This window comes from Trachurus japonicus, chromosome 4 (genome assembly GCF_045865225.1).
Source record: "Trachurus japonicus isolate A0001 chromosome 4, Traja_1.0".
Classification (NCBI taxonomy): domain Eukaryota; kingdom Metazoa; phylum Chordata; class Actinopteri; order Carangiformes; family Carangidae; genus Trachurus; species Trachurus japonicus.
Window position 1 is genome coordinate 20,588,533 of NC_140910.1, and position 14,251 is coordinate 20,602,783.

The following is a 14,251-nucleotide window of genomic DNA, read 5'->3' on the forward strand; positions in this document are numbered from 1 at the left end:
GGTTGCTCTGTTTAGCTCGCCAATTCATCAGTGGATATCTAAGCCTGAAGCTTTGGTCTTTTCTTTATTTCTCTGCTTTTAGAAAATTTAGAAGTTCCTTTTTTTTCAGCAGGCAGCTGAGGACAGCCCGATAAACTTGGCAGTAAATCAAAAAAGTGAGTTTTCCAGATTGCAGTGAGTCTGTGTGTCTGTCTGGCTGCAGGATCTAGATCCTTTAATCAACTTTCTGGCACAGCGATTGTTGACATTAATGCCCTGTGAATGCTCAGTCGGTGGCTAGGTCATGTGGTCTTGCTGAGTTGGATAATGCAATTTGTAGGGTGTGACCTGCTGGTTTTTTTACATGAAAGACCTATGCATTGATGGTGCATTTAAATGTGACACTGTTTGTGTGTGTGTGTGCGTGTGTGCATAATACATGCAGGACAGAGGTAGGGTGGCCGTTTGTGCCCATCCCCGCAGAGTGGATTAGCTCCCCCACCTCCCTCCCTCCCTCCCTCCCTCCCTCCGACCCCGAGCTCTTCTAGTAATCACCAATCAGCCTCCTGTTTTCACTCTGAGTGTGACACAGTCCGACAGTCAAATCTCCAAACAGCCAGATCTGGCAACACTGCAGACCGGGCAGTCCATGAGCTAGTATTGCCAGTGTCAGTGGGGAGATAGGCGCAGTGGTGGTGTGGTGGTACAGTAGGTGGTTTAGGGATCAGCGTGAGTGTGTGTGACTGCTGACTGGTGGTATTAAGCGACTAACACTCACACCTGGTGTGTCCGTAGTAGTCAGAGGGACAGATGGGAGGAGAGAAGGGAATTTGGATTCCTGCCACAAATCTGGGCTGAACGGAGGATAGGAGATCGTCTCTTTTTCTTTCTCTCTTTTTTTCCCTTATTTCTTTCCAGCTCTTCCTTTTTTTGTTCATCTTAATCAAGGAATGATGAACTCTCCTGAAGGTAACCAGCACTTTGCTATTTGACTTGGTGTTTGTTAACAATTTTGTGCTTAAGAACTGTTTAATCCCAGAGTCATAAGAAGGGCAAACTCTTCTTATGAGTTCTATGCAGTTTCTTATGCAGACGGAAAGGATGATGGATGCAATTCAAAATATTTCAACTGAAGCACTGCAAAAGAAAACTGAAAACTCTTAGCAGCAGTTTGCATGTGGAGATCATAATAGGTATTTTTATACTTGGCTTTAATTACTTTGGCATGTGGACTACTGCTCCTCACACCTACAGCACCTCCTGTCATTGCACACACCGTTTTAGACTTTTGTAGCACTGCACACCAGCATGTGAGGGTAAAACAAAAGGGGGTCGGGGGGAAAAAAAAGAAGTAAAATGCTGCATTAACACCCAAGGGAGACCAGAGTTGCTGGTGTTAATTGCCTCTGCCCCCCGTGATGAGCTTTTGGGCTGCACTTTAGGGGCTTAAGGAGTGAATGTATGATGGGAGTGTGTGCGTGCGAGTGTGGGGCTGGTAGAGTGAAATGTTGCTGATGAGGTAAATCAGGTATCTTTAGAGCTGAGCCATGCAGCACCGTCTTTGTCTGGAGACCACGGGTTGAGGGTGGGGAGAGGGCGTGTTTCCTCAAGGTCGTTCCTGCTTCGATGCACTCATTTTGCATAGACATGTGAATTTGTGAGCATCTGTGAGTGAGCGCCGGCATGTTCACTGCAAAAAAAACTGATCAATTTTAGCTGATAATTAATGGAGCACTGTTCCTGAAATAGGATCAAGTCGGCAAAAACAGCACGACATGGCAATGCAATATATAAAGACTATGATTTTTAATTTTTAAAATAACATTTTTTTTTTTTAAAAGCAAAGCTTGATCAGGAACAGCTTGACTTATTTCACCCTTCGCAGCAAAAAAGAAAATGTTTCATTACAAAAACACAGAAAACGTAGACGCTTTTACAGTGAAGGTAAAAATGGCAACAAAAGGAAATGCCAACCATGCTGTCTGAGCCACGTGGTGTCTCTCCACTAATGTCTAGTGAAGGCAACACACTGTATAATTACTGTTCTACAATATAGCTCCAACCCCAAGTGTAAATAGTCTTTAATGGGTCACACATTTTTACTTCACTGAAAGAAACAGAAAATATAATAATCCTGGGTGAAATGATTCCTAACATGGACATTTTTTGCAGCACAGTGTCCTCAAGCAGTTTGACCTCCAACTGCATTTTGACTCGATTGGGACGTCGACATGACCTGGCACAGCAGAAGCAAAAATCCCTCCAACATTACTTACCTGTTTAATTTAGGTCAGCTGGTGGATTGCATGCGGTGTGATATAGAACAGAAAAAAATAGCTGACCTCTATTTTTATAAATTAGGGTAATGTCTTAATCACCTCTCTCAACTATTTCAGGTGCTACTGACGCTAAGTGGACGATAAGCTTTATCCACCTGGTTACATCTGGTCAGCTAACACAAAAAATAAATCTCACATTATGAAAAGTCTGGCTCTGGAATAAGTCGGGAAATTCACAATTTCATTGAAAAGAACCTCACTCATTTGGGAAAATATCTGTACTATATTCCCTTGTATATACTATACTGTAGTTGAGTTAGTTGAGCTGTGAGGCATTTTTTTCTTATGAGGATACTCTGTGAAATGGAGTAAGATTGTTGAATTATTTATATGAAGGGAAGAGGATTCAATAAACTCTGCTATCTTTGGGGGTGTCAACAGAGACACCTGCTGGAGAAGTAGGTACAAGGCAGTTATACCTCCACTGTCAGCCAACATAAGTGATATAGACTTTGTCCTTGTTTCTTTAAGAGTAATCAAATATAACCAATGTTGTTAATGTATGTTTTGTTTCTTTTTTTTTTCCAGAATAACTACCTGGTGTTCATGGCAGAGCTGTTTTGGTGGTTTGAAGTGGCCAAGCCGTCTTTTGTGAAACCAAGAATGTTGGGAAATGAAGGCACAGGCAAGTCTTCGAAGCTCTGATCTTACATGGGCATCCCCAGTAGCAAAAGCAAGCAGTAACATGCACAGAGAGAGTAAAGAGAAAGTGCAGTAGAATAGTCTGTTGCCATCCAGTGTGATCATTTTGTCTCTGTTGTATCACCTCAGATCCATCATCCTTGTTGAAGAGTATACCAGCCATCCCCATCTCCAAGGCAACAAAGAGAAGCTTCATGGAAAGACCCCCCAGTCCTGAAAGACCAAGGTATGTTAGACAAAATGATGGTACTCACTGTGATATTACTTATGTTCTTCTAAAAGCACATTAGCAAGGCACTTTCATTTCCACTTTAGCGGAGCTGCTCTTTGTCTGCTCACTTCACTTCACAGCTCCCAGGAGTGAAGTGCTCCCAATCTATGGGACAGATTAAGCCAAATGAAATCAGCTTGTTTGGCCTCATCTGGACAAATGAAAGTTAAAAAGGGCAATGAAAGTATCTATTACATTGTCTAAATTGTAATTTTCTCTCTTTCTCTCTCTAGTTTGCCACTCCGACCCCAGCCGAGAAATTCAGGTATTTTTGTATGATGTTTTTTTTTCTGCCAAATTAAACGAGAAGATATAAATACAAAATGCAATTTTCTGTTTTGAATTTCTCTTTTCTTACTTGTGTCCTCTAGGAGACATCAAGAGGTCATCCTCAATGTCTTTTGTTGATGGAAACCTGGGCACCTGGCCCAAAGAGAAAAGGTTTGTAATGTTTCTGTTCTCTTCATATGCTACTGCTCATTCAAAATATCCAATCCCCAAGAGAGTTTTCTCAAATAACCGTTTCAAGTGTCTGTAGATATAATTCGTTTCTTTTGTATTTTTGTGATAAGATCCGGGCCTTACGGAGTGTCTTTTGACATCCCCTTTGACAAAGAGGACTCTGCTCCTGCCGCTCCTTCCTCCACACGTGGCATGGTCCGGTCGGTCAGCACCGATGATGGTTCTGGTTTCAAAGTCCACCACCTGCCCCGTGGAATGAAGCGCAACCTCTCCTTCCAGCCAGTGAACGGTCAGAGCATCGGCATTGAGGAGGAGGGCTGCCCAGACAGCCTGGCTGGCATGGAGCCTGCCAGGCGAGCTTTTCCCAACGGGCATGGGAGTGTCATGGCAACAACACCCTCCATGGAGGAGGCCCTGCAGATCATCCACAGCCCTAGCAGGCCCCCAGTGGAGGGCATCAACAACGGTTTCTTCCTGCACAGCCAGGGCCACGGGGGGGCTACGGCCGGTGGCTTAGAGCCGGTGTCAGAGGTGGACTCCAAAGGAGCTCTGAGCACCACAGACACCACAGAGGTGGACACTGGCATCCATATCCGAACAGAGGACATGCTGGACGAGGACTCCTCTCTGAAAGACTGCTCTGTGAACATGGAGCTGGATATGGATACGCCGAGTCCTTGCCCGAGCAGCCTGAGCAAATCCCCCACAGGAGTGAAGTTGACCAGCTTTGCCGAACAGAAGCTGAAAAAGCTCAATCCGTCAGCGCCAGACTCAGGACGGGGCAGCAGCAGCTCCCTCAAGACCACTCCTGAGGGCTCAGAGTTCGGCCTCCCGTTATCTGTCTCCTGGGCCCCAACTCCTGAACACAGCCCCATCCATCAACAAACCACACCCTCCCGCACAGCACAAGCATCGCCCTCACCTGTCCAGCTTCCACCTAATGACCCTGCCCAGGTCATGGCTACAGAGATGGTACAGCTGAGGATGAGGCTGGAGGAGAAACGAAAAGCCATCGAGGCGCAGAAGAAGAAAGTGGAGGCCGCTTTTACGAGACATCGGCAAAAGATGGGGCACTCTGCGTTTCTCAACGTGGTGAAGAGAAAAGGGGACGGGGCCGCCAGTGGAGAGGAGGGAGGGAAGACCGAAGGAGAAGGCAAGGCAGCAAGCACAAGTCCCGTTTTTAAATTCGGAAGGAGCAAGGCGGACACGCCAGATGGGGCGGAACAAAGCAGCACGGCCTCCTGCTGGACAAAGTCCCCCGGTGCCGGAGAGGAGGGCGGACAAAGTCCCGCTCAGCTGACCGAGGTGGACCTCACAGAGTATACCCGGTCGATCGAGAAGCTCAACCACTCGCTGGCCTTCCTCCAGACGGAGATGCAGCGACTGGCTCAGCAGCAGGAGGTCATCATGGCCATGAGGGAGCAGCAACAACAGCAGGCCTGGGTCATCCCTCCTCCGCACACAAACCCCTCGCCGCAAAAACACAGTCGAGCCGCCACTCGATCCTCAGGACCCTCTTCTCCTGCCGACTCGCCTCGCTCCACCCACCGCTCTCCCACCAGCATCAAACGGAAATCCGCCTCTTTCCACTCGCGTAATCCCCGCACCGCTCGTCCCAGCGAGCTCAAGCTGGCCCCCTACAATCGAGTCCTGACCGCCCCGCAGTCCGTCGACAGCATCCCGAGGCTGCGTCGATTTTCTCCCTGCCAGCCTTTGGCGAGTTCCTTCGTCTACATGGGAGAGAAACCAGCGACTGCCCATCCGGAGACAGTAGGTCCAGATGGAGATAAAAACAAGGAGATTGATTCCCTCCTTTCCCCAGAGAGGGAGTTTGCCAGCGTATGTGTAGCCGGCTCACCCCCCGGCTCCCCCAACCTGCAGAACAAAAGAGAGCAAACAGGCGGAGATTCAAAGGCCAAAACCCAGGAAACAGAGGCTCACGGCCAGTCTAAGATCACTGACTCTCAGAAACCAGTTGTAGATGTCAAACCCGCAATTGAGTCGTCGTTCCCTGAGGTCCTGGCTCACCCTGTGGTAGAAACCTTCACCCTTACACCCACGGAGATCCCTCCCCAAGCAAAGAGCAGCTTAATCGAGGTTCCTCTGTCTGTGGTGAAGCCGCTGGAGGATCTGACCCTCGACGATGCTTTGGAGATGCAGCAGGATAATGCAGAAGGCGTGGATGAGGAGAAAGTATGTCGTGGTTTCTTCTTCAAGGTAGGCTGTTGTTTCACACAGTTTATGTCGCCATATTGCATGAAGAATGTTTGGACTTTCCCTCACTGCAGTTCAGCCTATTATCTATCAAGCATCTTCTCTATTCAAACCAGCACTCAAAAAAAAAAAACATAAACCAGAGACAAAAGCCCAACTTAAGTGTAAAACGCAGCTCTGGAAAAGAAACTATTATACATTTGAACCTAGGGCAGCCATACTGTATTAGTTTTTCACCATGAAACGCTCTTGTTCCTAACATGAGATGGTGAATGGTTACGGAAACATGCCAGCTTGAGGACAGTGTAATCTTTCCATTTATGGGTTGTTGTGAGATGGCTCGGTCTCTGCAGTCTGGGCTTTGATGTAGGTCAGAAAACTGGGGCTGTTGTGAATAATTCAGGCACAGCTGTGGAAGCGTGGGGTTGAACAAGTGTTAAATTGAATAGATTGTGAGGGTGGATACCGAGGGACGAACGCAAAGATCCACCCAGTAAATAAAAATCTAGATGAAACTGATTTATGCCAACTGTATGGTGATGTAGTAACCTATGTTACCCACTACATTTGAACTGAGTTTGGTTTTGTAGTGGCATAGTAAAACCAGGATTTCCTATTAATAATGGATTCACAGCTGTGATATATTTATAAACCATGTTTTCAACAGTCTCCTGCTCCTTTGCTGTAGTCTGGGTTCATGCACATCTATCTTTATATGGCCAAAAATATCAAAGAAATAAAGGAAATACAGATGTATTCTTGCACATGGTATAAACATTGGAATATTTTGCAAAAAGGGTCTATAAAAAAAGAAGAAAGCAGAAAAAAAAGAATCTGCTGTGTTGCCAGCCTTTTAACTGTCTCATTTAATCATACCAAAAAGATGACCTTTCACAGTAACAACTGATGTTTTGCAGTTATCTCATTTAGGATATTAGATCAAATGAATAAAAGTATCACACTGTTAAGAGCACTCCACTCAGCCTCTTCAGCTACAGCATGTCACAACTGGCATCAATTTTACTTCATAAACTGCAGATGAAACAGTTACTTAATTAAATGACCCTGACATTTTATTCAAGCAGCAGTGTTAAAGTGACCGGCTTTTGTTTCCTTCACACCACAGGAGGATGGAAAGGCAGAGGAGAACATGGCTCAGAAGAGAGCGGCGCTGCTGGAGAAAAGGATGAGGAGGGAGAAGGAGAGTCAGCAGAGGAAGATGCAGCTGGAGGCTGAACTGGAGCAAAAGAAAGAGGAAGCTCGGTATGTTGACACATCGGCAGGAAAAGTCCATACACACTTTAGTGGAGGCAGTGGGGTGTGCTCTCAAGCCTTGAAAGGGAAAATTAATTTATTGCACTATTTTTATGTTAATGTTCACTGTTAGAAATGTGTTTGGATATAGTAATTACACACCTTTTCCTAATATGATTGGTTCATGCATTTCTCATTTTCTGTCTTCTTTCTTTTATTTGTGTAAAGTTTTGGAAACACATTTCATTAAACTGCCAGTTAGTTTGCAATCTAACAGTCCCAAGATGACATCCTCAAAGTGTTTGTTTTGTCCAACCAACAGTGAAAGCCTTAATTTATTTGATTTAATGTCAGGAAAGGCAAAGTAAAGCAAACATCCTCACATGCCGGGAACCAGAAAACGTTTTGTCATTTTATATGTGGCATTGAATTACTCAAAGTTTATTCCTTTTTGAATTTCTCCAGTGCATAACCATACATAATTCATACACCAAAAACAGTATTTCTTAGCACCAACTCTACTATAATGTGTCTGGTCTGCCTGTTTAGACTGAAATCAGAGGAGGAGCGTCTCAGGAAGGAGGAGGACAAGGCCAGGAGGGAGTACATCAAACAGGAATACCTCAGGAGGAAGCAGCTCAAACTGATGGCGGACATGGACACCGTCATCAAACCTCGACCCGCCGGAGGCGCCAAGCAGAGGAGGGGCAGGCCAAAGTCCATCCACCGTGACAGCATGGACTCCCCCAAAACCCCTGTCAGAGCTGCCACAGGTAACCATGGAAACAACCTCCAGTCAGAGAGGTCAAGGTCATCCCATCTGTCCAATCCTTGTGTCTGTGTGTCTCACTGCCACTCTGCTTTGTACCACCTGAAAATGTCTTAAAAAACCAGCTGGTACTTTCAGTAGGCTACATTATGCCAGTTATAGCTGCCAGTATTATGTACGGCATTAATTGATATATTTTGTCCATAGCCTAATTAATATTAAATATGGAAACTGGAAATAATAAAAAGCATCAGTCTTTTAATGTTGTCTGGTTTGTGTTATTTTATGTAAATTTAATGAAGCATAATATCATTTTACACATTTAAGTAAGTGTGATCCTGCCAGTTTTGTGTGTATTTTATGAATGTGAGAGCTCATTAGCGCATTGCTCTGTAACAGGCCTTGGCACAAAACACAGTGGACAGTGATCTGGTGATGTTGTCATTCGTGGTGTTGGTGTAATCGTGTCGTGCTGTGCCACATCTCATTGTCTCACATCCAGGTTCACGCCAACGTGTCTTTTCAGTCTCCAGCTTGTCCCTGGCTTCCCTCAACCTGGGAGACAGCGACAGCGTTCACTCTGAGAAGAGAACACCAAGGTGAGATGTTTTCATTGTCTCTGTGTCAAATGCAATAATAAAAAAAAAACTTAAATGCCAGATTCAAAGTTTAATTTTTCTAGGATTTTATTCATTTTCAGATACACAACTCTCATTCTTTCAGAAATACGGTAGTGGGATATGTTTAGTAAAGTAGTGCTGTCATCAGTTAGACTGGACATGTGATGTGGTTATTAGCTCCAGAAAGCTTCACACAAAACCTGAGAATATCTTATGAACTTTGATCTTGGGTTGATTTTTAACACCAGTCTTTAGTTGTGTATTCTTCATGTGCATTAATGGTGATATTTTCTGACTAACTGACTTCCAGACTAACTCCCATCCTCAGGTCTAACATCTCACCTGTATTTTTCCTATGTTCCTGTCCTACCACTTTCTTTCCTGCTCTTTCACACACGTCAGAAGTGCTAGTTTAGCCTCTGGCAGCCTCTTCTACTTTCTGAGCTCTCCTAAACTGAGAAGGAGAAGGTTAGTTTCTGCCCCTCGGTTCACGCTGTCCCACGAGCCCAATCCTCTGCTGAAACCCTGTCTCCTCCTCACTGGGTTTTATTAAGGATTGAATAGCACTTATAGTAACATGTTTTATTTTCCTTCTGATTGACTTCAAAAGCACTGATTTAATGCTTTGCTTTTAGCAGCACTGCCATCACAAAACATTCACTTCTCTTTTTCCACATCACCACCCCTCTGCTGTGCCTCCCACACCAATTTACACTCGTTTTTCTGCTCTGTTTTTTTCTTTCAAAGTGAACTGTTTAACTTTGTCTAAAGCTACTACATCACAAATACGTCCTGTAGAACACACTCTGCTTAAAACACCCATCTTATCAAGTCATTTAACATTGTATTTTTTCTTAAAATCTGCCAGTAGGGTATTCAGCATCAGGATATATTCAAATCTAAATTGGACTCCAAGAAAGTTAAAATGACTTGTTAATGTGGACAGTTTATATTCCTTAAAAAAATGCACCACAAACACGTGGCTTTAGTTGCTCTTATTGTACTGTTTCCCTGCTTATTGACTTTTACACAGTTATATACTATAATTAGATATGTGCATTTTTAAATGCATTTTAGTGGAATAAGTGGTGTTTGCTCTGTATATTTGCAACCTACTGCTTCACAATGATGGTAATGTACAGAGAGGACACAGCATCCAGTTGCCGTCTGCAAAAAAGAGCAAGTAAACACGAAGTGCTGCACTATAATTGATTGATTGACCTCTTTCAATGACCCTCAGTGCACCAGACTGCTTCACTCACTGCCTGTGCTTGCAAGCTTTGCTGCTTTACTAGTTACTGTTCGGCTCTCCAGCCAAACCAAGTCCAATCTCAAACTGTGCGCTGAAACAGTACCCTCAGTTTCTGCCACAGTAAAGGATAAATAAATATGATGTAGACAGGGTGGGAATGTGACACCAGCCAACGGTCAAATTCAGCTGTTTTACAATGGCTGGGTCGGTTCTTTTTTTGGAGCTGGCTCTGTTTATAAAAATATCTTGTTGGCTTGTGAAGAGCACAGTTTATTTCCCTGCCCTGCCTACAGTATAATTTGCTGAGTGTTCAGCAGCAGCATCCATGCAGAAAGGTGAACTAATTCTGTGTGTGTGTGTGCGTGCGTGTGTTCTAGGCCAGACTCTGCAGACGGCCTCCTGTCCCCAAGTCGCTCCAGCAGCAGGAATGGAGAGAAGGACTGGGAAAATGGATCCACAACCTCCTCTGTGACGTCAAACACAGAGTACACCGGTATGTCAGCTAAAAAAAAATCCTTTTTCATTCAAATTAACATAAACATGCTAAATCACAAAATAAAAATTAGTTTTGGATTTAATCCATTATCTTCTTTATTCTTAGCTTTGATCTTAAGTCCACTTCATGTCTGTGGTTTTCTTGGGCTGGCATCCCTTCAACGTAATCCCAAATTTTCTAATGTGCTTTTAACGCTGCATGTCTAGCTCATATTCCTTTGTCCCACTAACCGGTGAGACAGAAAAATGCTACGGGTTGAAAATCTTCATAAATGATTTATCAAAAGAAAGAGCAAAAAGAAAAAAAATGCGAGGGAGGCCTCCCTCCCTTGACATAACTAGAATGGTTGCCATGACAACAGTCTCATCCTGACGTCTGGCTCCCCCTGTTTTCATCCAGGACCGAAGCTCTACAAAGAACCCAGTGCCAAGTCTAACAAGCACATCATCCAGAACGCTCTGGCCCACTGCTGCCTCGCAGGCAAGGTCAACGAGGGCCAAAAGAACAAGATCCTGGAGGTAATGGAGCTTTTAACATTTGTTTTATTCACTGGAGAGGTCAATGGGTCCCTGGTGGCTTTACTGATAATGCACACCATGTACCCTCAACACCGTGGATTGAAATCTCACAATTTATGTATTCCTGTCTGGTTTTAAAAGTGTACATCAAAGGCACATATGCTGTAAATTCAATAGCAGAGAGTTACTGGAATTAAAAATTTGAATGAAAACAGAGTAATGAGTAATGGTAGGAATTTAAAATTATTTTTTTTATTTGTCCAGACAGGTAGGCTCATTAAGCTAGAAATAAAGCCTTGTCAAAATAAAAGATGTGGTTCCCTCTGCTATAGAGGGAAACAGAATTTACAGTATGAAGGTGTCATAATGATTTACAAAGAATGTAGTACCAGGTAGTTATTTTCCACCAATGTGTGGTTACAAGGATAGGATGTTTTTGCAGAGAAAAAACACTTAAAGTCTGAGGTATGGGTAAAATGTGACCAAAACCTTATTTGTATCCCTTTAGCACACATGACCTTCATTCTGTATCCAATGAGCTTTTCTCCCCTGACTTTAACAGGAAATGGAGAAATCAGAAGCCACCAACTTCTTGGTGTTGTTCCGTGATGCTGGCTGCCAGTTTCGCTCTCTCTACATCTACTGCCCTGAGACAGAAGAGATCAACAAGCTGACAGGCATCGGCCCCAAGAGCATCACACGCAAGATGATCGACGGCCTGTACAAGTACAACTCGGACAAGAAGCAATTTAGTCAGATACCAGCCAAGACCATGTCAGCCAGCGTGGACGCGGTGACGATCCACAACCACCTCTGGCAAACCAAGAAGCCAGCCACCCCTAAAAAAGTAGTGCCTGCCCTGTCCTAATGGAACTTGGTACCCCCCAATCATCGCCATTTTCCCCCTTTGAATGGAACATACCCATTTCAATTTGCACTTCACTGTACATATCCATGAAGATTCAAACACCTGCAATGCCAGTTAGATGAATGCATATTTGTCTTTTTTATGTCTGTTTTTCCTCTCATTGCATTCCCGTCCCTGTTGTTTCCTCCTTACTCTGGACCGAACATGATAGGACTCAAAGATTAGGAGCAACTGGAATGTACGCCACTGTTAAAGAATGATGTAAATGCTTACCACTTCTGTGTTTTTAGAGATTGTCACGTTTGAGTCAGTTTTACGAAGGCATGTATGAGTGTTCTTCTTGTTTCCTATGTGCCAAATGTCAAAAAAGAGACAGTATGAATGCTAGGACATTTTACGCGGTACAGTGAAGCACTGAATGTTTTTAATTCATGTACAGATTGATTTCTGTTTGCGTTATCCTGTTTATGTGTGGCCTTATGCTCGTTTTATTTCTAGTGTGTGCGAGTGCAATGAGATGGTTGTAAAGCAGCGTATATACTGAGGCTTTTTTTTTGTATTTGGAAGAACATGTTTTTTCTTCATCTCTGTGGGTAAAACAGTTTGTATATTAAGGGCCAAAAAAACTAATTGCATACAGCTAGTATTAGCCACATGGTACATGTGTGTCCAGTTCAGCAAAGCCAACCGGTTTAAGCTTTTTCAGAGCCTTTTTTGGGAAAGTGATTTTAAAGAATGCAGGACGTTACTCTAGATCACTGGTTCTCAACCTGTGGGTCTGGACACCTGCAGAAAAATTGAGCTATACAATGTGTGGAAAAAGATATATTTCTAATATACAAATGTGCTATCATGTTTCTAATTGTAATACATTATTTGTTTTTCTTGTAAGTAGTTGCAACCTTAAAATGTAGTCTGATAATTAATTAAAACTGCCTGACGGTGAAAATAAAATCATCCCATGTAGCATCAGAGTTAACCTGAGGGGTAACACAGAGGCATCGTCATTTCACCCAATAAGGTTGAGAACCAGTGTTGTAGATCACTTTGCTGCTGGTTCACAGCAGGTTTGTGAACAAATAAAAACACAGTGTTATTATTTCTTCTTTATTTTTGAAATGCTGCCTACTGCACCACGGAGTAACTGTGCAGTATATGACATATTGCACAATCACACTCTCACCCACTGGTATCAGGAACATGACTAAAATCCAAGACATAATGACACCTAACAAGTTCTTTTTATATCAGGACTTAAAATGAAGTTGTGCTAGCACAGGCTTGACAGTATTAAATTCAAGTTTCACACACTGCTCATCTTAATAATGTCTATACCCATGAAGCTTTAAGGCACTGCAGATCCACCCAGCACCAAAATGTAGTTATTATAGTGCATACACAAAGTTTAGATTTCTAATTAGATAAAAATCACTAGCTCTGTTCTTAAAGAAGCCAGTCATAGATGAGTGAGGAATCGTCTCACTCAAAATAACCACATGGTTACAAATTGGCTGTCATTTGCATCTGTTGTTCTTTTTTCACACAAATGTGTCTTAACCCAATGTAAACTATCTGAGTGTGTATTAACAGCATCAGTCGCCTATAAATGGAACACGTCCTTAATAGGCCAGGAATATTTTAGATTTTTTCTTTATTATTAAGAGAATGAATCTCACAGAATAATGCAAGAACAGAATAGGGCAGATCCTTGTTGCTGCATACGGGTAAGAGACTCGCCACAGGGTTTCACTGGTGTCAGTGTCACGTTCCTTTTTTTTTTGTCATGGAATGTCAAGTCAACACCATTCGCAAGTCTGTTTTTCAACAAAACAAATTTGCTAACATGGTGCTTTGCTTTCAACTGGGGATAGGGATGGGGTATTTATGACCAAAAGAGAGCCTATACATGTCTTTGAAAATGTAAAACAATATGACAGAGTTAAGATGTGCTTCTCTGATGTTTAATTGGAAGGATTTTGTCCACAGAAAGCTCTGTCCACCTGCTTTTGGCTGTTTAAGGCCAAGGGAGGAAGATTATTTAAAGTGTAATGATATTGTACAGTGTGTTCATGTGCGCTCATACCTATTTACTATGATGACCCCGTTTTGTTTGTCAGACGCTGTGCTGTCATTCAACATATTTGCTGAACATGTAGTTTAATTTTTCTTTTTCTTTTTTGCATTTAATAAAGTTAAGCATGGCCTCAGCATTTCTGTGGTGTTCACTTTAAAACTAGACTAACTTTTAAAAGTCTAAAAGTTATTTGTGGCAGACAAAATGTAAGAAAAGTAAGCAGGATTAGCCTACTATCAATATTAATTTATTGATTGATTCATAGAAGGGATTAAAAGGTGACACTTTTGAGAGAGGTGTAGCAGAACTTGAGGCAAAATTATCACAATTTACTTTTTTTTTTTTTCTTTTCTTTTTAAATTTTACATAAAAGACTCAAAACTGATCCTTGGGACAGAATTAATGTGGCATAATCGAGACCTCCCAGCAAATGAATAGCCATTTCAAAGTATTATAGTCTGTTATTAAGCAAACTGAGTTATAATACTGACTA

General features: G+C 42.8%; 1 protein-coding gene across 1 annotated transcript in view; it reads left to right on the top strand.

Annotated features, from left to right (window-relative positions):
* camsap2a (calmodulin regulated spectrin-associated protein family, member 2a) overlaps positions 1–13,891 on the top strand; it is a 47,434-nt gene extending 33,543 nt beyond the window's left edge. The window contains exons 8-18 of the mRNA XM_085774648.1: positions 2,847–2,943; positions 3,090–3,186; positions 3,465–3,496; positions 3,603–3,672; positions 3,804–5,910; positions 7,034–7,170; positions 7,711–7,934; positions 8,433–8,529; positions 10,180–10,295; positions 10,698–10,816; positions 11,379–13,891. Of these exons, the coding sequence (XP_085630774.1) occupies positions 2,847–2,943; positions 3,090–3,186; positions 3,465–3,496; positions 3,603–3,672; positions 3,804–5,910; positions 7,034–7,170; positions 7,711–7,934; positions 8,433–8,529; positions 10,180–10,295; positions 10,698–10,816; positions 11,379–11,684 (3,402 nt within the window). The 3' untranslated portion in view covers positions 11,685–13,891. The remainder of the gene's footprint in view (positions 1–2,846; positions 2,944–3,089; positions 3,187–3,464; positions 3,497–3,602; positions 3,673–3,803; positions 5,911–7,033; positions 7,171–7,710; positions 7,935–8,432; positions 8,530–10,179; positions 10,296–10,697; positions 10,817–11,378) is intronic.
* Positions 13,892–14,251: the final 360 nt, after the last annotated feature.